This window comes from Calidris pugnax, unplaced genomic scaffold (assembly GCF_001431845.1).
Source record: "Calidris pugnax isolate Ruff unplaced genomic scaffold, ASM143184v1 scaffold60, whole genome shotgun sequence".
In the NCBI taxonomy this organism is placed as follows: domain Eukaryota; kingdom Metazoa; phylum Chordata; class Aves; order Charadriiformes; family Scolopacidae; genus Calidris; species Calidris pugnax.
This window is the reverse complement of record NW_015090831.1, coordinates 1,317-23,610: the sequence shown is the minus strand read 5'-3', so window position 1 is coordinate 23,610 and position 22,294 is coordinate 1,317. Positions and strand designations below refer to the sequence as shown.

The following is a 22,294-nucleotide window of genomic DNA, read 5'->3' as shown; positions in this document are numbered from 1 at the left end:
TAAGGTATAATAAAAGGGGTATAAAATAAGGGATAATAAAATGGGGAATTACTCTCTACAAAGAAAAGGAGGAATTTGTCAGCTGGAATAGAAATTCTGTCACCTCATGACATTGGGATAAAAGGTTATTTTGTGAGCAAAATTGATTTTAAGAATCTCAGCTGTAGATGGCAAAAATCTCCTGTCCTGGATAATGCCACATCTCTCTTGGATAACATTAAGGGGTCATTAAATAGACTTTGGAGGCAACAGCTCAGTGATGGAGCATGATGTGGGTTTGACTTGTCAGCAGAAAAGCATCCAGTCACGTACAGGTTTGTCTCTCAAAAAATTTAAAAAAAAAACACTAAAACTAAGTGTACATTTGAAATGTGCACCTTGAGTGTGTGTTAGTGAGACCAGTCAAGTGGGTTATAAACAGCTCATATTTAATGCTGCAGAATATCACTGTGCAAATATTGGAGAGAACTGTGACTATGGTTTAGATTGATTTTGGTTTTTGCTGTGGTGTTAGGGATTTGACCAGCGTTTTTGTGTTCCTGTTTCAGTAAGGAATGAACTGTGGGGGACCTGTTTACTTCATAGCTCGCTAATAACCCCTAATCTGGAGGCTGATGATTGTCTTTGCTCTTTTAGGTTCCTTAATTAGTGTTTCTATTTTGGTCACAGCATGTGTTGAAAGCTTGGATGTCTCTTGAGTATGAAATATATATTCATCTGGTGTAGTCTGGTCCTGCCCAGGTTGTTGCCTGAATTATGTTTTTCCCCTGTGAGAGAAGTGAACTCACCCTCGTGGAAGGACTGAGTAATCTCATTGCTTCATTTTTTGTTTTTCATTTGTCTTTTATGCTGTTGGGGTGTCACAGGAAGGAGAGAATCTCTATTAGGATTGCACTCAAGGAGGCAGAGCCATACGGTGTAGTTCACGTGCTTCTATGAATATTTTGTTATAAAAACCACTGCACTTTGGAGTTTCTATCTCCATTTTCAACCTAAATAAGGACATAACAGTGTTTCAGGTCATTAGTTCCTTCAGGACAGAATTGCAACGATCACTTTTTGTGCTTTTCCCACAGATTCTCCTTAATCCTTCCTTAGATCCTGGGCTATATGAGAAGAAATCTGGTCCATCCACAGAAAATAGTGTTGGAAGTGCACTGCAAGTAGAGGTATGCTGTGGCTTTCTCAGGATCTGCTGAAATAGATTCATAAAGCCATGATTTAAAAAACAAGACTTTGTTTCTCCCCTGACTCAGCCATCTTGGAGAATTCTAACTGAATAGGATTAACGTGCCAACACAGTTGTGTTATTACTAATACTGACTCATATTATTTCTGCTGAGGTGAATATTTTGACCATTTCAGAGTGAGAAGCAAGAGTGAAACATTATTTATACATATATATGTATCTATAAACCATTTTATACAATGTATATCAGATATTATTAATATAGTAACATATTATTAACATCTTATTCATGCATTAATTGATTTATTATATATGTATGTGTGTATAGATATATAGCTATGTGCTTCCTAGGAATAAATTTAAATTCAAACAAACTTAAGAATCGCCTTTGTAGCTTTATCCCCTTCCTTTTGGAGAACAGATCCCGAGATATAATGGTTTCTGTGCTCTAGGCTCACGGGTGAGCAGCAAGACCTGAATGACTGGGGATCATACTTGTGTGAGAGGATGCTCTCACCACCCTCACAGCCAAGAAGTTCTTGAGATCTGATCTTAAGTAGGATGGCTAAAATCCCAGTGCATAAAGTTGAACTTTCTGTTGATTGGTTTGTTGGCAAAATCATCTTTCAAATCATTCCCGTCTGTCAATTGGGGGAAAAAAAAATAGGAAAAAGAAGGAAATTCTTTGACTTCTGTGCTGTGGTCTTGTGTAGCATTTTCAGTTCAGGGCTGGGGTTCATTCAGTGTAACACGGACATGGGACTGCGCAGAGATTTCTGAATGAATGCACTTGGCAGCTCCCAGCAACGTCTCTGGTTTGGCGGGAGCCTCCACTCCAGCTGGTTTCTCCTGCTGGGAATTTGCATGGGTGGAGGGCCACTTCCTCGGATCCTGCTTTTTAATATCTCAACTGGGTCCCCACTATCATTACAATTTGCCCTACACACCTGTGTGTATGTACGTACGTGTGTACATCTAAATATCGAACTGACCAAAGTGTTCAGTGATTAGTTCTTCTTCTCTATTAAAGCCTTACCAAAATACTGAGGATGTCGATTTGGGGGCCCCAAATAAATGTGCAGAGCAGGCCTAAAAGATGCCTCTCATCCCTCTGACTGTTCTACTTCACAGTTCTCCAAAACCTGTGTAATGTCACTGGGCATCTTCCTTTGTATGCAGCTCAAAAAGAAATAAATCTAATTTACACTCGTGAACCTTAACACTGTGCCACTGATAAGAGCACTTAGAATTTATCTGAAGTCAGTAGACATACATTGATCTATATCAGATAAGGAATTGGTCTTGGGCTCTAGGCTGTTGGTGTCAAAAATGACATTTGTCTGCATTTTGCTTTCTTTACTGGCGCTGCAATCCTCTCTGTTTCAAGTAGGATATAAAGGAGCTCTGTTTTGGCGTTGATTTTTAGGAATTTTTACAAGGAATCTCCAAGATTGCTGTTGCTTACAAGGAGAAATAGGTGAAATAAATTTATTTATTTTCTACATTTGTGGGAATGTGAAGTGCTTCGTACAGGCTCTTGGCCAGCAGAAGGCAGTAACTGCCCAGCTTTGCATTGTTCATGGTTGGTGCCTGTTTGCATTAGCCCTCTTCACAGTATAGACCTACGGGCTGGATTTTCCAGGTTCCCAAAGCAGTTCGTAGGAAACTTATTGTCCTACCTGCCCGGTTCTTGATGAATTCCCCCTAAATAATGCATGCCTTTTCTTTCCTAGGCCGGAGAGTTTTGCTTTCCCTCTACACCACCACTCAGCATGTTGTTATTCTGTCACATGCTGGCCGGAGCCTTTCTTCCCTTCCTCACCCTTTCAGGAAATTGGGTTTCAGCTGAGAACATCAACTTTTACAACGTGAGACCTCCACTGGACCGTAAGTAGACAGTTACACTCTTTTTTGTGGATTTTTAGTTAATTGCCATATTCTTCCAATCCTTTGGTTTTTAGGTGTTTGTCTTCCTCAAATATGAAGGCTAAAAAGTTTAAAATAAAACTTTTGCCTTCCAACCCAGAGTAGTTTAGTTTATTTCTTAGATTTTATAAGTTGACTGAATGAAAACAAACAGTTGCGTGCATTGCTAAATTAAAGAGTGCACGAGGGCAACAGTTTTCACATTTTAAGTACTTTTATTATATTTTTCTGTCTCTGAAATGTCTTCCAGCAGAGCAAATTATGCAGTGGATTTCTCATAAGTGTCACAGAACAGAGGGGTTTGCCTTTTATTGTGTGGGGGTTTTTGTAAGGCAAAGAATAGGTGTGCGGTATGCAATTAATTCAAACTGAAGGTAATTAAAAACCTTGTGAGACCTGTGAAGCCAGTTGTCACTAATAGCATCATTTTTTTGCCTCTTATCTAGCATCTGAAGTGCCCTATCCCTTCATTTCAGGGGAGAAGATTTTCATGACACGTATCATTGAAACAGTCGAGACAGCCAGATAAAATAGGAATATATGTGCATCTAGGGAAATGTGCACCTTAAAATAATTTATATATTTATAAAATGGAAATAAGATTTTAAAGTAGCTCTCTTGATCCCTTTGTCAGAGGGCTCAGGCTTCTTCAGAGCTGGAGATCAAGATCTGAAGCTGGTTTTGAAGACGTGTTTTTATTGCATCAAAGGAATGAAAAGCCATTTGAATGTAGATTGTGTTTGTGTGTCTGTACAAACACACACGCGGGTGCACTGTCCTGTGCATACATATAAGGTGTTCTCTCTTTCCTGTTTTTCCCACCACGGCTTAAATGGTGTTTTGGATTGTGAGGGAATGAAAACAGGAGGAGGTGCTTTAAAGTTCAGTTTAAAAGCTTTCTACAAAACTTGTTTCATCAGTTTTATTTGTCTAACAGTGATGTATCGTTGAAAATATGTAAATATATGTAATAGGTTTTTGTGAGTATATGTGTGTGTGAACACTTACGGTATGATTTTGAATATTTTTTTCTTAATATTGCCAAACTTACTCTATTTTAATACTTTTAAAGCCACTCCATTTCCAAACAGTTTTAAGTGCTTTACCTGCGATAACGCGGTGGACAATTACAACTGTAACAGATGGGCTGAAGATAGATGGTGTCCTGAAAGTAAGTGCTTCTCTGCTAAGGAGAGTCTTTGAGAGAGTTAAATTTGTTTCTCCCCTGACTCAGCCATCTTGGAGAATTCTAACTGAATAGGATTAACGTGCCAACACAGTTGTGTTATTACTAATACTGACTCATATTATTTCTGCTGAGGTGAATATTTTGACCATTTCAGAGTGAGAAGCAAGAGTGAAACATTATTTATACATATATATGTATCTATAAACCATTTTATACAATGTATATCAGATATTATTAATATAGTAACATATTATTAACATCTTATTCATGCATTAATTGATTTATTATATATGTATGTGTGTATAGATATATAGCTATGTGCTTCCTAGGAATAAATTTAAATTCAAACAAACTTAAGAATCGCCTTTGTAGCTTTATCCCCTTCCTTTTGGAGAACAGATCCCGAGATATAATGGTTTCTGTGCTCTAGGCTCACGGGTGAGCAGCAAGACCTGAATGACTGGGGATCATACTTGTGTGAGAGGATGATGGATACATTAAAAAAAAAAAAAAAAAGAATGGAAATATGTTTCCTCGTTTTTCTTGGCAGTGATGTGCACAGGAACAGTGGGAAAAGGGAAGATGTGAACTAGAGGAACGAGGAAATGTGTCAGAAACAAAACCAGCAAGAATGTGCTGAAAAAAAAAAAAAAGAATAGAGAATGGATGATAAATGTGTAGATGATAGTGCTAAGAAGTAGTTTAAATGAGAGCAGCCTTTCTGTAGGTTTGAAGGGTCAGTTAAACTCAAGATTTCAACAGTAATTAATTTCTTGCTACATGGGACTTTGATCAAGTTGAAAAATAGCTTTATGCAGCCAAAATAAGTCATTTTTATGGGAATATGTTGCTACGTTGCGTGAAGTTTTTAAACCCTGTCAAAGAAGACATCCTTTATGCAGATAAACATTTGTGAATTTATTTTGTAGGTACTCAGTACTGCTTGACAGTTCATCTCTTCACGGACCATGGGAAGAGTACGTCAGTCACCAAAAAATGTGCCACTGGAGAGGAATGCCACTTCGTAGGCTGCCACCACCACAGGGAAAGTGGCCACACGGTAAGCACCACTCCTTCTTTCAGAGCAGCAGGTTGGGTTTGAGGGTTGCATTTCAGTACTTGTTTTTCCTGTCCAGTCGTGTCTCTGCACAGCACAGCTTGGGTAACGCGGCACAGGACACAAAGCCAGGATGTGTGTGTCCACGAAGAGCCACATTCTTAAGCCAGATACAACTGAGGGAGGAACATGAGGGAGATACAAGTGAATACAAGGAATCTCCAAGATTGCTGTTGCTTACAAGGAGAAATAGGTGAAATAAATTTATTTATTTTCTACATTTGTGGGAATGTGAAGTGCTTCGTACAGGCTCTTGGCCAGCAGAAGGCAGTAACTGCCCAGCTTTGCATTGTTCATGGTTGGTGCCTGTTTGCATTAGCCCTCTTCACAGTATAGACCTACGGGCTGGATTTTCCAGGTTCCCAAAGCAGTTCGTAGGAAACTTATTGTCCTACCTGCCCGGTTCTTGATGAATTCCCCCTAAATAATGCATGCCTTTTCTTTCCTAGGCCGGAGAGTTTTGCTTTCCCTCTACACCACCACTCAGCATGTTGTTATTCTGTCACATGCTGGCCGGAGCCTTTCTTCCCTTCCTCACCCTTTCAGGAAATTGGGTTTCAGCTGAGAACATCAACTTTTACAACGTGAGACCTCCACTGGACCGTAAGTAGACAGTTACACTCTTTTTTGTGGATTTTTAGTTAATTGCCATATTCTTCCAATCCTTTGGTTTTTAGGTGTTTGTCTTCCTCAAATATGAAGGCTAAAAAGTTTAAAATAAAACTTTTGCCTTCCAACCCAGAGTAGTTTAGTTTATTTCTTAGATTTTATAAGTTGACTGAATGAAAACAAACAGTTGCGTGCATTGCTAAATTAAAGAGTGCACGAGGGCAACAGTTTTCACATTTTAAGTACTTTTATTATATTTTTCTGTCTCTGAAATGTCTTCCAGCAGAGCAAATTATGCAGTGGATTTCTCATAAGTGTCACAGAACAGAGGGGTTTGCCTTTTATTGTGTGGGGGTTTTTGTAAGGCAAAGAATAGGTGTGCGGTATGCAATTAATTCAAACTGAAGGTAATTAAAAACCTTGTGAGACCTGTGAAGCCAGTTGTCACTAATAGCATCATTTTTTTGCCTCTTATCTAGCATCTGAAGTGCCCTATCCCTTCATTTCAGGGGAGAAGATTTTCATGACACGTATCATTGAAACAGTCGAGACAGCCAGATAAAATAGGAATATATGTGCATCTAGGGAAATGTGCACCTTAAAATAATTTATATATTTATAAAATGGAAATAAGATTTTAAAGTAGCTCTCTTGATCCCTTTGTCAGAGGGCTCAGGCTTCTTCAGAGCTGGAGATCAAGATCTGAAGCTGGTTTTGAAGACGTGTTTTTATTGCATCAAAGGAATGAAAAGCCATTTGAATGTAGATTGTGTTTGTGTGTCTGTACAAACACACACGCGGGTGCACTGTCCTGTGCATACATATAAGGTGTTCTCTCTTTCCTGTTTTTCCCACCACGGCTTAAATGGTGTTTTGGATTGTGAGGGAATGAAAACAGGAGGAGGTGCTTTAAAGTTCAGTTTAAAAGCTTTCTACAAAACTTGTTTCATCAGTTTTATTTGTCTAACAGTGATGTATCGTTGAAAATATGTAAATATATGTAATAGGTTTTTGTGAGTATATGTGTGTGTGAACACTTACGGTATGATTTTGAATATTTTTTTCTTAATATTGCCAAACTTACTCTATTTTAATACTTTTAAAGCCACTCCATTTCCAAACAGTTTTAAGTGCTTTACCTGCGATAACGCGGTGGACAATTACAACTGTAACAGATGGGCTGAAGATAGATGGTGTCCTGAAAGTAAGTGCTTCTCTGCTAAGGAGAGTCTTTGAGAGAGTTAAATTTGTTTCTCCCCTGACTCAGCCATCTTGGAGAATTCTAACTGAATAGGATTAACGTGCCAACACAGTTGTGTTATTACTAATACTGACTCATATTATTTCTGCTGAGGTGAATATTTTGACCATTTCAGAGTGAGAAGCAAGAGTGAAACATTATTTATACATATATATGTATCTATAAACCATTTTATACAATGTATATCAGATATTATTAATATAGTAACATATTATTAACATCTTATTCATGCATTAATTGATTTATTATATATGTATGTGTGTATAGATATATAGCTATGTGCTTCCTAGGAATAAATTTAAATTCAAACAAACTTAAGAATCGCCTTTGTAGCTTTATCCCCTTCCTTTTGGAGAACAGATCCCGAGATATAATGGTTTCTGTGCTCTAGGCTCACGGGTGAGCAGCAAGACCTGAATGACTGGGGATCATACTTGTGTGAGAGGATGATGGATACATTAAAAAAAAAAAAAAAAAGAATGGAAATATGTTTCCTCGTTTTTCTTGGCAGTGATGTGCACAGGAACAGTGGGAAAAGGGAAGATGTGAACTAGAGGAACGAGGAAATGTGTCAGAAACAAAACCAGCAAGAATGTGCTGAAAAAAAAAAAAAAGAATAGAGAATGGATGATAAATGTGTAGATGATAGTGCTAAGAAGTAGTTTAAATGAGAGCAGCCTTTCTGTAGGTTTGAAGGGTCAGTTAAACTCAAGATTTCAACAGTAATTAATTTCTTGCTACATGGGACTTTGATCAAGTTGAAAAATAGCTTTATGCAGCCAAAATAAGTCATTTTTATGGGAATATGTTGCTACGTTGCGTGAAGTTTTTAAACCCTGTCAAAGAAGACATCCTTTATGCAGATAAACATTTGTGAATTTATTTTGTAGGTACTCAGTACTGCTTGACAGTTCATCTCTTCACGGACCATGGGAAGAGTACGTCAGTCACCAAAAAATGTGCCACTGGAGAGGAATGCCACTTCGTAGGCTGCCACCACCACAGGGAAAGTGGCCACACGGTAAGCACCACTCCTTCTTTCAGAGCAGCAGGTTGGGTTTGAGGGTTGCATTTCAGTACTTGTTTTTCCTGTCCAGTCGTGTCTCTGCACAGCACAGCTTGGGTAACGCGGCACAGGACACAAAGCCAGGATGTGTGTGTCCACGAAGAGCCACATTCTTAAGCCAGATACAACTGAGGGAGGAACATGAGGGAGATACAAGTGAAGAGGGGCTGGAGCCCCTCTGCTGGGAGGACAGGCTGAGAGAGTTGGGGGGGTTCAGCCTGGAGAAGAGAAGGCCCCAGGGAGACCTTGGAGCCCCTTCCAGTCCCTCAAGGGGGATCCAGGAGAGATGGGGAGAGACTCTGGATGAGGGAGGGGAGTCCTAGGAGGAGGGGAAGGGTTTGACCCTGAAAGAGGGGAGATTGAGCTGAGATGTGGGGAAGAACTTCTTTGGTGTGAGGGTGGTGAGAGCCTGGCCCAGGTTGCCCAGAGAAGCTGTGGCTGCCCCATCCCTGGAGGGGTTGAAGGGCAGGTTGGAGGGGGCTTGGAGCAACCTGGTGTGGTGGGAGGTGTCCCTGCCCAGGGTAGGGGGGTTTGGACTGGATGATTCTTCCAACCCAAACCATTCTATGATTCTATGAGGTTTTGTTCCATGACAAATAGCTAGAACTGCTGCCTTCTCCCATCCTTGGGATGCTGGGTAAAAGTTTATTCTGAATAATCAAGCATATCCCACCAACATATTATTCACTGCAGTGAAGTATTATGCACTAATTCTTTAATAGTTGGGAAAGTTAGTAATGTTATTTTTAACTTGAAAGATTTCATAAACCAAAGACAAAGCAGACAATGCCCATGTTAAATATAAAAGAATTTGGATGTTATTTGAATCAACTTCCATTGATTTCAACAGGCTCTGGTGGGCTGTGGGCATGAAAAGACCACGCAGCCTGCCTTCTGCTGCTTTTAATCCTGTAAGAGTTCTTATGTCTTTGGATTAGATAAAAAAAATTGACATTCTCTTGGCTTTCCCAGCAAGGAATGTCAAGTAAGGAAGACTATTTTCAGAGTCTCTCCTGAAAATCAGCTGTGTCAGTGGTTCTGTGGCACTAGAAAACTGGGGAAAAAAAAGAGCAAGTGTGAAGTTCAGCACACAAAGCTGCACTGGAGACAGAAGCTTGAGGGGAAAAACGAATGGGAACAGAGTTTTGACAGTCAGAATTTTCTAGCTGAAATTTGAAACATTCAAACTCATGGTTTTAGGTTGTGTTAGAAGGGGAAAGTGGTGGAAAGCATCACATCACAGCTCCCAAGCCACTAGAGGGTGAGTTACTCCAGGAAGGCCGTGGTGGAAGAGAAGTTGTGGTAGATACAACCTTTGCAATCAATTGAAAAATATGTTCATCCCTAAAAGCTGTTCTGAGTTACCCTGTGCCCAGTGACCTTTTTTTTTGTCCCAACAGGAATGTGTGTCCTGCTGCGAGGGCATGATTTGCAACGTAGAAATACCAACCAACCACACCAACGCCGTGTTTGCCGTCTTGCACGCCCGGAGAACCTCAGATGGCAGCAGGCGGATGGTCAGCGTTGCCCTGCTCGTGTCGGTCCTGATGGTCACCTTATCGTGATGCATCATCCTCCCATGACATCTTCCAGGGAGAGTCCACCTTTCTGCAGGCCGTAAGGAACCCTAAGGAGCTTGATTCACTATGTGCAAGGAGAAATCACCGCTGCTCCTTAATTACATCAAATTTAAGGGGACGGTGGAAAGACAAGTGTCCAACTCCTTGGATGTTTTAATACAACTGTAACAGATGGGCTGAAGATAGATGGTGTCCTGAAAGTAAGTGCTTCTCTGCTAAGGAGAGAGAGTCTTTGAGAGAGTTAACACCGCTGCTCCTTAATTACATCAAATTTAAGGGGACGGTGGAAAGACAAGTGTCCAACTCTTTGGATATTTCAGTGAAGATACTTCATATGGCCTGCAGTATTTTAAAAATATCCAACCACAGCCACCCACTGCTTGACTAAGCAGTGGGGTGAACTCAAATATAATAATTCACTGTTTTATGATGACAATGCACATACTCAACGTGGTTTTTGGACAGAGAAAAGTGTCTGTAGACAATCGCTTTCCCAGGTGAGATAAGAAGGAACTTTTTGATGGACGATGTGCCAAGAGGTATCTGAATGGAGACTGCTTTTAAACTGCTTTTTATTGTGCATAAATAACATGGAGTTTTGTGTCTTGATCAACAGGTGTATTTAAGCTTGTCGTTAGTTATGGTTTTCATAGAGAACACGTGTGGTTTTCATAGAGAACATATATGAGAGAATTTTTTTTCTGTTTTGATCAGAGCTATAACTTCTGCTGGAAATAATGCAAAATAATACTTGTATCTTTCTTTTCTGTAAAAATGTGGCCTTGCACTCAGATTTTAAAACAGTGTGAAATTATGTAGAATTTCTGTCTAAAACTGATGAACTGTTTGGGCACCTAAATCAGAATTCTCCCCCCAACAAAGGGGTTATTTTCTTGCCATAGAGTCCCACCTCAGCTGAATCTTTGTGATATTGTTCAAAGTGGTGGTGATACCATGACTTCAAAATTGCAGCTATGGCCAAGCAGCCACATTATAACTAAGGAGAGGAGCCTTCTGTGTTCCCTTTAGATTTGCAGAAGTTTCTCCCAGAAACATTACTGTCCTTGATGGATCTTCAGCTTGTAAGTCAGCACTGTTGGATGTCCCAGGCCTCTGGACATCATCGTTATGTGGCTTTGCCACCCCTGTTTGAAAACTTTGGGCCAAGATTCTGTTTTCCATTATGATATTGAGGGGGGGGGTTAATGTGAATTATTTCCATAGTTTGCCAATTTGACTCCATACATTTTAGACAACTGTTCATCAATGAGATGAACAGTTGGGGTTGGAAGGGACCTCTGGAGATCATCTTGTCCAACCCCCCCTGCCAAAGCAGGTCCACCCAGAGCAGGTTGCACAGGGATGGTAGAGTTTAGCTGACAGATAGATGTATTAAAAACAAGCAGGTCCACCTAGAGCAAGTTGCACAGGGATGGCAGAGTTTAGATGACAGATAGATGTATTAAAAAATGTAAACCTTGGGATGCAGAGCAGCATAAATAAGTAGCTTGTGTGAATTCTTGTCCCTTCTGACGCAGAATGGTGCTTTCCAGGGCTCTGACAAATCAAGCTTTTACAGAGTCTGCAATGGGACAAGCTCACAGTGTCTGAATTGGTCACATCCTGGTTGTAGAGACCAGCAGGTACCGATGTTACATCTCTTCTCAGCATGGTTTAGTGGGATCCAAAATCCCAACAAATTTCAGCTGCTCCCGTTTGCCCAATTGTGTTTCCTCCAACTCCCCACCATTTCCATCAAACCTTGGGATGCAGAGCAGCATAAATAAGTATCTTGTCTGAATTCTTGCCCCTTCTGACACAGAATGGTGCTTTCCAGGGCTCTGACAAATCAAGCTTTTACAGAGTCTGCAATGGGACAAGCTCACAGTGTCTGAATTGGTCACATCCTGGTTGTAGAGACCAGCAGGTACCGATGTTACATCTCTTCTCAGCATGGTTTAGTGGGATCCAAAATCCCAACAAATTTCAGCTGCTCCCGTTTGCCCAATTGTGTTTCCTCCAACTCCCCACCATTTCCATCAACTTCTCTGACAGCCTAAGATACTGCAGCATAGCAAAGGATTTGACCTGACCATGTTGAGGAGCTGCATTCCCTTTTTTCTTTTTCTAAACTATTTTATTCATTTATGAATATATTGCTATGATTACAAATAAGATAGAATGTTCTGATCTGTCTCTAGTGGCTTTTTCTCATCTTAAGTGAGATGGTTAAAATTATGATTATCTGTTGAACTATTTTTCAGGACAGATCATGGAGACTTACTCTTAAAAAGAGATTCCAAACTGTTCTCTGAAAAATTTAAGAAGCTGTAAATCGGGATTTATTTACATAAATATTGGCCTAGTTATTTGGTACTTAAAATGACTACAATAGACGAGCAGGTGAAAACCAGATTTTGAAATGTTTTCAGTTTTGTTTACATCCTAAAATTGCCTACGGAATATTTTAGGATATATATAAATGTGTCTACAAATCAGTTTTTGGTTGTTGACAGGCAATTGTGTAGTTACAAAAATTGGATGGAAACGCTTTCGGGTTTGGTTTTTTTTTTAATTGGAAACACATTTGTATTTTGCTTATGCAAAGTAGTTCTTGCAGGTTTTGCAGGCTCCGGAGTCTGATGACCATTGCTGTGCCATTCAACAGGCCAAGATGCTGAGGATATTTTGAGGAAATTTCTCCTTTTTTCAGGGACCATCCCTAGGTAACTTATTGATAGTATTCACCTCGGTGTCAGACATAGTAACAAGTACGTTCCGTGTTTTTCATCATTAAACATTATTATCTCTTTGCTTGTAGGAAAACTATCCCAGGTTTGCTCTCTGCTCAACAGGGAATTCCTCAGGAAGGTGAAGGCAGGTTTTTTGCCACGTTTCGTGTCACTGTGTTTTTCCTGGTTTTGCCTCTAAGCACTGGGTGCTCCCATAAATCCATTTCTGAGAGTAACCATTGCAATCTCAACAAGGCCTTAAAGCTCCCTGTAGTCTTATATGAGTTTACTGTAAATAATATTACAATAAGCTTAAGTGCTGACATTTATTTATGCTGCAAATGCCATGCCAGAGGGTTTGGGAATGCCAGGGAGACCCTGAAGAGCTGCCCAGTAGAAAAGGGCTGCAGGTTCCCTGTAGCTGCCAAAAGACCTTTTGGGAGGGGAGGTCTCTATGTCTTTGTTTTAATTGGTCAAACTGAGTTTGGTTGGGTTTTTTTCCTGTTTGTCACACTGAAAAGATAAGAAATCTGCGCATAATTTAAATACTTCATGCATTTGGTAAAGAATTGTTTACAATTAAAAAAAAAGAATAATTGAAGAATTCCACCGGAGTCCCAAAATTAATTTTAAGTGTCATCTTTTTCAAATTAAGAATAAAGATGGTAACCTGGGATATGAAAAGATTTGGTGTTGCCAAAGGTTTGGTATTGTGGCGTAATAGAATTCCAATAGTGGAGGATATTGAGGATGAGTTCTAGTCATCTCAACACATCCATACCTTTGTTATTGCGAAGTTTAAGGCTATTGTTTCTTGAAAAAGGAATATGCAAAAGCTGCTTCTGCAATGTTAACGCTGCACAAATAGGCACTTGGCTGAAAAAAATACAGAATTTATGAATGAATATCAATTTTACCCATTGCTGCTTTTCATGTATGTAAAAACCTGTATGCTGGCCCTTACGTTTTATTATAGGCCAATGTGAAACGCTGGCATTGTAGGAAAAAAGCAGAATGTGCTGATTATTAGAGAAAATAGTGCTAAAATTCCCCAGATTGCCTATTTTCTGATTATTAGAGAAAATAGTGCTAAAATTCTCCAGATTTGATGTGGGCAATGGTGTGACTAATGATCGACTGCGTGGGCAATCAACGTTAATTTATGGCAGAATGCTTCTATTTTATTGATGGCTATATTGATGGGTATATATGATGGCTATAAATATATATGATGGCTATATTTTCTCTTGAGCTGTCTGTCTGAAGGACTCACTGAGGAACTTATTGGAGTGTTGTTTGACTTGAGAAAAATAATCGTCGGGTGCTCCGTGATGTATGTATTTCATGTGTTCACAGATGTTGTACCTTCAATACAGACGACTCGTTAATGCCTAAATTGGCCACCCAGCTCTGGAAATGAGGTTTTTGTCAATGCATGCCCATAACTTCACATGCAGGAGTGTCTTTGCTAATATTTCTACGCACATCCCTCTTCCAGCAATAACGTGTTAAATCCTGTGTTCTCCCTCAGTAATTGGGCAGGTTTTTATCTCCAGAGACAGCAGGCACCAGGTGAAATCTGTGGGTCCCAAACCCATGTGCCTTCATGGACAAAATTCTCCCTTCCTATTGCCCTTACAACCTGGAAAGAATTCAAGGGGAACAGCAAGTAAATCCATTGGTGCAGCTGAGGAAAGATAAGTGTCATTGTATAATATATGTGGATTTGGGGTTTTTGTAGCAAATAACATCAAAAGAAGATCAAGATATAAAAAAATCTAGCTATTTCAGGGCACAAAGACATTTTTGTAGGAGGCATTTGTTTAACATCACTTGTCTCTAAAAGAAGCCCTGCAAGAAGTGCCTGAGCTTAAGGGGCTGGGTTCTTGCAGGTGTTTTGAATTAAGAGAACAGGGCCCACAGCCCTCTCTTAAAGGGAGCAGAGAGGGGGGATATTTCTCACTCCCTTCACCAAGTGACTGGTTCCTGTGTTCTAGCTCGTGTATTTTTGTGTTTTATTTGTGTGAGCCTTTAATGTCCTCTGCTCTTGCCTTCAAGAAACCAAGGAGATGCAGGAAAAAAACTGTAAGTTTTGGGGGAGAGGGTTGAAGCAAACACATGGATGAATGTATTTTGCAGTCATGACTCATTATTTTAGATTGTTTTAATTTCATGGTGATTTGGTAAGGTTAATTTTTAACATCATTAATGATACTGTATTAAGAAGCTGCTGTTAAAGGAGGGAAACCTGTCGGTGTTTGATGATGGAATGGATTTGTGTGAGAAGGAAGGTACTGCTGTTGTTATACAGGGGTTTAAAGGTCTCATTGCACAGTTCGTTTGTGTTAATTTTTTCCTGTCTTAGGGTTTATTGTGAGGGGTCTTTTTTTTTAATCTTTACCCTTTGATCTGTGCCACTGTAACCAGGGCGATGTGGCACTGCTCTGGAGTGGGAATGCTGTGGCAAAATGGACTGGAATAAGTAGAAAAATACACCTGTGAGTGGAGGTGGGATAAACAGAACATTTAACTTTGTTTCTCCCCTGACTCAGCCATCTTGGAGAATTCTAACTGAATAGGATTAACGTGCCAACACAGTTGTGTTATTACTAATACTGACTCATATTATTTCTGCTGAGGTGAATATTTTGACCATTTCAGAGTGAGAAGCAAGAGTGAAACATTATTTATACATATATATGTATCTATAAACCATTTTATACAATGTATATCAGATATTATTAATATAGTAACATATTATTAACATCTTATTCATGCATTAATTGATTTATTATATATGTATGTGTGTATAGATATATAGCTATGTGCTTCCTAGGAATAAATTTAAATTCAAACAAACTTAAGAATCGCCTTTGTAGCTTTATCCCCTTCCTTTTGGAGAACAGATCCCGAGATATAATGGTTTCTGTGCTCTAGGCTCACGGGTGAGCAGCAAGACCTGAATGACTGGGGATCATACTTGTGTGAGAGGATGATGGATACATTAAAAAAAAAAAAAAAAAGAATGGAAATATGTTTCCTCGTTTTTCTTGGCAGTGATGTGCACAGGAACAGTGGGAAAAGGGAAGATGTGAACTAGAGGAACGAGGAAATGTGTCAGAAACAAAACCAGCAAGAATGTGCTGAAAAAAAAAAAAAAGAATAGAGAATGGATGATAAATGTGTAGATGATAGTGCTAAGAAGTAGTTTAAATGAGAGCAGCCTTTCTGTAGGTTTGAAGGGTCAGTTAAACTCAAGATTTCAACAGTAATTAATTTCTTGCTACATGGGACTTTGATCAAGTTGAAAAATAGCTTTATGCAGCCAAAATAAGTCATTTTTATGGGAATATGTTGCTACGTTGCGTGAAGTTTTTAAACCCTGTCAAAGAAGACATCCTTTATGCAGATAAACATTTGTGAATTTATTTTGTAGGTACTCAGTACTGCTTGACAGTTCATCTCTTCACGGACCATGGGAAGAGTACGTCAGTCACCAAAAAATGTGCCACTGGAGAGGAATGCCACTTCGTAGGCTGCCACCACCACAGGGAAAGTGGCCACACGGTAAGCACCACTCCTTCTTTCAGAGCAGCAGGTTGGGTTTGAGGGTTGCATTTCAGTACTTGTTTTTCCTGTCCAGTCGTGTCTCTGCACAGCACAGCTTGGGTAACGCGGCACAGGACACAAAGCCAGGATGTGTGTGTCCACGAAGAGCCACATTCTTAAGCCAGATACAACTGAGGGAGGAACATGAGGGAGATACAAGTGAAGAGGGGCTGGAGCCCCTCTGCTGGGAGGACAGGCTGAGAGAGTTGGGGGGGTTCAGCCTGGAGAAGAGAAGGCCCCAGGGAGACCTTGGAGCCCCTTCCAGTCCCTCAAGGGGGATCCAGGAGAGATGGGGAGAGACTCTGGATGAGGGAGGGGAGTCCTAGGAGGAGGGGAAGGGTTTGACCCTGAAAGAGGGGAGATTGAGCTGAGATGTGGGGAAGAACTTCTTTGGTGTGAGGGTGGTGAGAGCCTGGCCCAGGTTGCCCAGAGAAGCTGTGGCTGCCCCATCCCTGGAGGGGTTGAAGGGCAGGTTGGAGGGGGCTTGGAGCAACCTGGTGTGGTGGGAGGTGTCCCTGCCCAGGGTAGGGGGGTTTGGACTGGATGATTCTTCCAACCCAAACCATTCTATGATTCTATGAGGTTTTGTTCCATGACAAATAGCTAGAACTGCTGCCTTCTCCCATCCTTGGGATGCTGGGTAAAAGTTTATTCTGAATAATCAAGCATATCCCACCAACATATTATTCACTGCAGTGAAGTATTATGCACTAATTCTTTAATAGTTGGGAAAGTTAGTAATGTTATTTTTAACTTGAAAGATTTCATAAACCAAAGACAAAGCAGACAATGCCCATGTTAAATATAAAAGAATTTGGATGTTATTTGAATCAACTTCCATTGATTTCAACAGGCTCTGGTGGGCTGTGGGCATGAAAAGACCACGCAGCCTGCCTTCTGCTGCTTTTAATCCTGTAAGAGTTCTTATGTCTTTGGATTAGATAAAAAAAATTGACATTCTCTTGGCTTTCCCAGCAAGGAATGTCAAGTAAGGAAGACTATTTTCAGAGTCTCTCCTGAAAATCAGCTGTGTCAGTGGTTCTGTGGCACTAGAAAACTGGGGAAAAAAAAGAGCAAGTGTGAAGTTCAGCACACAAAGCTGCACTGGAGACAGAAGCTTGAGGGGAAAAACGAATGGGAACAGAGTTTTGACAGTCAGAATTTTCTAGCTGAAATTTGAAACATTCAAACTCATGGTTTTAGGTTGTGTTAGAAGGGGAAAGTGGTGGAAAGCATCACATCACAGCTCCCAAGCCACTAGAGGGTGAGTTACTCCAGGAAGGCCGTGGTGGAAGAGAAGTTGTGGTAGATACAACCTTTGCAATCAATTGAAAAATATGTTCATCCCTAAAAGCTGTTCTGAGTTACCCTGTGCCCAGTGACCTTTTTTTTTGTCCCAACAGGAATGTGTGTCCTGCTGCGAGGGCATGATTTGCAACGTAGAAATACCAACCAACCACACCAACGCCGTGTTTGCCGTCTTGCACGCCCGGAGAACCTCAGATGGCAGCAGGCGGATGGTCAGCGTTGCCCTGCTCGTGTCGGTCCTGATGGTCACCTTATCGTGATGCATCATCCTCCCATGACATCTTCCAGGGAGAGTCCACCTTTCTGCAGGCCGTAAGGAACCCTAAGGAGCTTGATTCACTATGTGCAAGGAGAAATCACCGCTGCTCCTTAATTACATCAAATTTAAGGGGACGGTGGAAAGACAAGTGTCCAACTCTTTGGATATTTCAGTGAAGATACTTCATATGGCCTGCAGTATTTTAAAAATATCCAACCACAGCCACCCACTGCTTGACTAAGCAGTGGGGTGAACTCAAATATAATAATTCACTGTTTTATGATGACAATGCACATACTCAACGTGGTTTTTGGACAGAGAAAAGTGTCTGTAGACAATCGCTTTCCCAGGTGAGATAAGAAGGAACTTTTTGATGGACGATGTGCCAAGAGGTATCTGAATGGAGACTGCTTTTAAACTGCTTTTTATTGTGCATAAATAACATGGAGTTTTGTGTCTTGATCAACAGGTGTATTTAAGCTTGTCGTTAGTTATGGTTTTCATAGAGAACACGTGTGGTTTTCATAGAGAACATATATGAGAGAATTTTTTTTCTGTTTTGATCAGAGCTATAACTTCTGCTGGAAATAATGCAAAATAATACTTGTATCTTTCTTTTCTGTAAAAATGTGGCCTTGCACTCAGATTTTAAAACAGTGTGAAATTATGTAGAATTTCTGTCTAAAACTGATGAACTGTTTGGGCACCTAAATCAGAATTCTCCCCCCAACAAAGGGATTATTTTCTTCCCATAGAGTCCCACCTCAGCTGAATCTTTGTGATATTGTTCAAAGTGGTGGTGATACCATGACTTCAAAATTGCAGCTATGGCCAAGCAGCCACATTATAACTAAGGAGAGGAGCCTTCTGTGTTCCCTTTAGATTTGCAGAAGTTTCTCCCAGAAACATTACTGTCCTTGATGGATCTTCAGCTCGTAAGTCAGCACTGGAGGATGTCCCAGGCCTCTGGACATCATCGTTATGTGGCTTTGCCACCCCTGTTTGAAAACTTTGGGCCAAGATTCTGTTTTCCATTATGATGTGAATTATTTCCATAGTTTGCCAATTTGACTCCATACATTTTAGACAACTGTTCATCAATGAGATGAACAGTTGGGGTTGGAAGGGACCTCTGGAGATCATCTTGTCCAACCCCCCCTGCCAAAGCAGGTCCACCCAGAGCAGGTTGCACAGGGATGGTAGAGTTTAGCTGACAGATAGATGTATTAAAAACTGTAAACCTTGGGATGCAGAGCAGCATAAATAAGTAGCTTGTGTGAATTCTTGTCCCTTCTGACGCAGAATGGTGCTTTCCAGGGCTCTGACAAATAAAGCTTTTACAGAGGCTGCAATGGGACAAGCTCACAGTGTCTGAATTGGTCACATCCTGGTTGTAGAGACCAGCAGGTACCGATGTTACATCTCTTCTCAGCATGGTTTAGTGGGATCCAAAATCCCAACAAATTTCAGCTGCTCCCGTTTGCCCAGTTGTGTTTCCTCCAACTCCCCACCATTTCCATCAACTTCTCTGACAGCCTAAGATACTGCAGCACAATGAAGGATTTCACCTGGCAATGTTGAGGAGCTGCATTCCCTTTTTTCTTTTCCTAAACTATTTTATTCATTTATGAATATATCAATATGATTACAAGTAAGATAGAATGTTCTGATCTGTCTCTAGTGGCTTTTTCTCATCTTAAGTGAGATGGTTAAAATTATGATTAACTGTTGAACTATTTTTCAGGACAGATCATGGAGACTTACTCTTAAAAAGAGATTCCAAACTGTTCTCTGAAAAATTTAAGAAGCTGTAAATCGGGATTTATTTACATAAATATTGGCCTAGTTATTTGGTACTTAAAATGACTACAATAGACGAGCAGGTGAAAACCAGATTTTGAAATGTTTTCAGTTTTGTTTACATCCTAAAATTGCCTACGGAATATTTTAGGATATATATAAATGTGTCTACAAATCAGTTTTTGGTTGTTGACAGGCAATTGTGTAGTTACAAAAATTGGATGGAAACGCTTTCGGGTTTGGTTTTTTTTTTAATTGGAAACACATTTGTATTTTGCTTATGCAAAGTAGTTCTTGCAGGTTTTGCAGGCTCCGGAGTCTGATGACCATTGCTGTGCCATTCAACAGGCCAAGATGCTGAGGATATTTTGAGGAAATTTCTCCTTTTTTCAGGGACCATCCCTAGGTAACTTATTGATAGTATTTACCTCGGTGTCAAACATTTTAACAACTATGTTCTGTGTTTTTCATCATTAAACATTATCTCTTTGCTTGTGGGAAGACTGTCCCAGGTTTGCTCTCTGCTCAACGGGGAGTTCCTCAGGAAGGTGAAGGCAGGTTTTTTGCCACGTTTCGTGTCACGGTGTTTTTCCTGGTTTTGCCTCTAAGCACTGGGTGCTCCCATAAATCCATTTCTGAGAGTAACCATTGCAATCTCAACAAGGCCTTAAAGCTCCCTGTAGTCTTATATGAGTTTACTGTAAATAATATTACAATAATCTTAAGTGCTGACATTTATTTATGCTGCAAATGCCATGCCAGAGGGTTTGGGAATGCCAGGGAGACCCTGAAGAGCTGCCCAGTAGAAAAGGGCTGCAGGTTCCCTGTAGCTGCCAAAAGACCTTTTGGGAGGGGAGGTCTCTATGTCTTTGTTTTAATTGGTCAAACTGAGTTTGGTTGGGTTTTTTTCCTGTTTGTCACACTGAAAAGTTAAGAAATCTGCGCATAATTTAAATACTTCATGCATTTGGTAAAGAATTGTTTACAATTAAAAAAAAAGAATAATTGAAGAATTCCACCGGAGTCCCAAAATTAATTTTAAGTGTCATCTTTTTCAAATTAAGAATAAAGATGGTAACCTGGGATATGAAAAGATTTGGTGTTGCCAAAGGTTTGGTATTTTGGCGTAATAGAATTCCAATAGTGGAGGATATTGAGGATGAGTTCTAGTCATCTCAACACATCCATACCTTTGTTATTGCGAAGTTTAAGGCTATTGTTTCTTGAAAAAGGAATATGCAAAAGCTGCTTCTGCAATGTTAACGCTGCACAAATAGGCACTTGGCTGAAAAAAATACAGAATTTATGAATGAATATCAATTTTACCCATTGCTGCTTTTTACGTATGTAAAAACCTGTATGCTGGCCCTTACGTTTTATTATAGGCCAATGTGAAACGCTGACATTGTAGGAAAAAAGCAGATTGTGCTGATTATTAGAGAAAATAGTGCTAAAATTCCCCAGATTGCCTATTTTTGGTGTGACTAATGATCGACTGCGTGGGCAATCAATGTTAATTTATGGCAGAATGCTTCTATTTTATTGATGGCTATATTGATGGGTATATATGATGGCTATAAATATATATGATGGCTATATTTTCTCTTGAGCTGTCTGTCTGAAGGACTCACTGAGGAACTTATTGGAGTGTTGTTTGACTTGAGAAAAATAATCGTCGGGTGCTCCGTGATGTATGTATTTCATGTGTTCACAGATGTTGTACCTTCAATACAGACGACTCGTTAATGCCTAAATTGGCCACCCAGCTCTGGAAATGAGGTTTTTGTCAATGCATGCCCATAACTTCACATGCAGGAGTGTCTTTGCTAATATTTCTACGCACATCCCTCTTCCAGCAATAACGTGTTAAATCCTGTGTTCTCCCTCAGTAATTGGGCAGGTTTTTATCTCCAGAGACAGCAGGCACCAGGTGAAATCTGTGGGTCCCAAACCCATGTGCCTTCATGGACAAAATTCTCCCTTCCTATTGCCCTTACAACCTGGAAAGAATTCAAGGGGAACAGCAAGTAAATCCATTGGTGCAGCTGAGGAAAGATAAGTGTCATTGTATAATATATGTGTGTAATGGGGAATTATTATTTTTTTTGTTTTACATTGCACTGGACAGTCTCTAGAAGATTTATTTTTTAAAAGCTCCTTCTCTAATCAGTGTTGGTTTGTATGATGCTTTCTTACTGCTGTGTTACTGTTTTAAATCTCCTCCACAGATGGCACTTTTTAATTAAAAATATTAAAACATTTGCTGGTGGAAAATGTTTGTGGTCAACAAGATAAAAAGCCTTTTGCTTCTGAAGACACCAAGACCAATTATGAGGAAGATTCTTCTCTCCTTTATTGATTTTGGTTAAGGAAAATCTACTTTGCAGTTTATTCAGTTTGTTAAAGTGAGCCCTGGGGTGGGATCATGGGGGGGATTGGGGTCATGGGGTGGGATTTTGACTTTCCCGGTTGGTGTAACTGGTTCCAGGTTCATCAAATCTTTCATGGGGTGGAGATTCCCTCTTCCCCAGGCAACATAAATCCAAATTTTTTTAGCAATCTTAGTTTAAATGGAATTCTGCCATGGCCTTGGTGTGGTTTATAATATCCTCTGCTTTGACTTTTACCAGCAGTGACTCCAGGATCCTT

The 22,294-nt window shown here is 40.1% G+C and overlaps 3 protein-coding genes across 3 annotated transcripts; all 3 read left to right on the top strand.

Annotated features, from left to right (window-relative positions):
* Positions 1-1,082: 1,082 nt before the first annotated feature.
* On the top strand, positions 1,083-5,845 carry LOC106887536 (ly6/PLAUR domain-containing protein 6B-like). Its single transcript, XM_014941127.1, has 5 exons — positions 1,083-1,169; positions 2,923-3,076; positions 4,188-4,286; positions 5,234-5,364; positions 5,780-5,845. The coding sequence occupies exons 2-5, from the start codon at positions 2,962-2,964 to the stop codon at positions 5,843-5,845; spliced, it is 411 nt and encodes a 136-aa protein (XP_014796613.1). The 5' UTR covers positions 1,083-1,169; positions 2,923-2,961.
* Positions 5,846-5,897: 52 nt separating this feature from the next.
* LOC106887551 (ly6/PLAUR domain-containing protein 6B-like) lies at positions 5,898-10,049 on the top strand. The gene is made up of 4 exons (XM_014941142.1): positions 5,898-6,024; positions 7,136-7,234; positions 8,182-8,312; positions 9,758-10,049. The coding sequence occupies exons 1-4, from the start codon at positions 5,910-5,912 to the stop codon at positions 9,920-9,922; spliced, it is 510 nt and encodes a 169-aa protein (XP_014796628.1). The 5' UTR covers positions 5,898-5,909; the 3' UTR covers positions 9,923-10,049.
* A 45-nt stretch (positions 10,050-10,094) lies between these two features.
* LOC106887535 (ly6/PLAUR domain-containing protein 6B-like) lies at positions 10,095-18,854 on the top strand (the record flags this gene model as incomplete). The annotated part of the gene is made up of 3 exons (XM_014941126.1): positions 10,095-10,137; positions 16,106-16,236; positions 17,682-18,854. Coding segments are annotated over 3 exons (339 nt in total), but the record flags the coding sequence as incomplete, so codon positions are not given.
* Between the last annotated feature and the right edge of the window lie 3,440 nt (positions 18,855-22,294).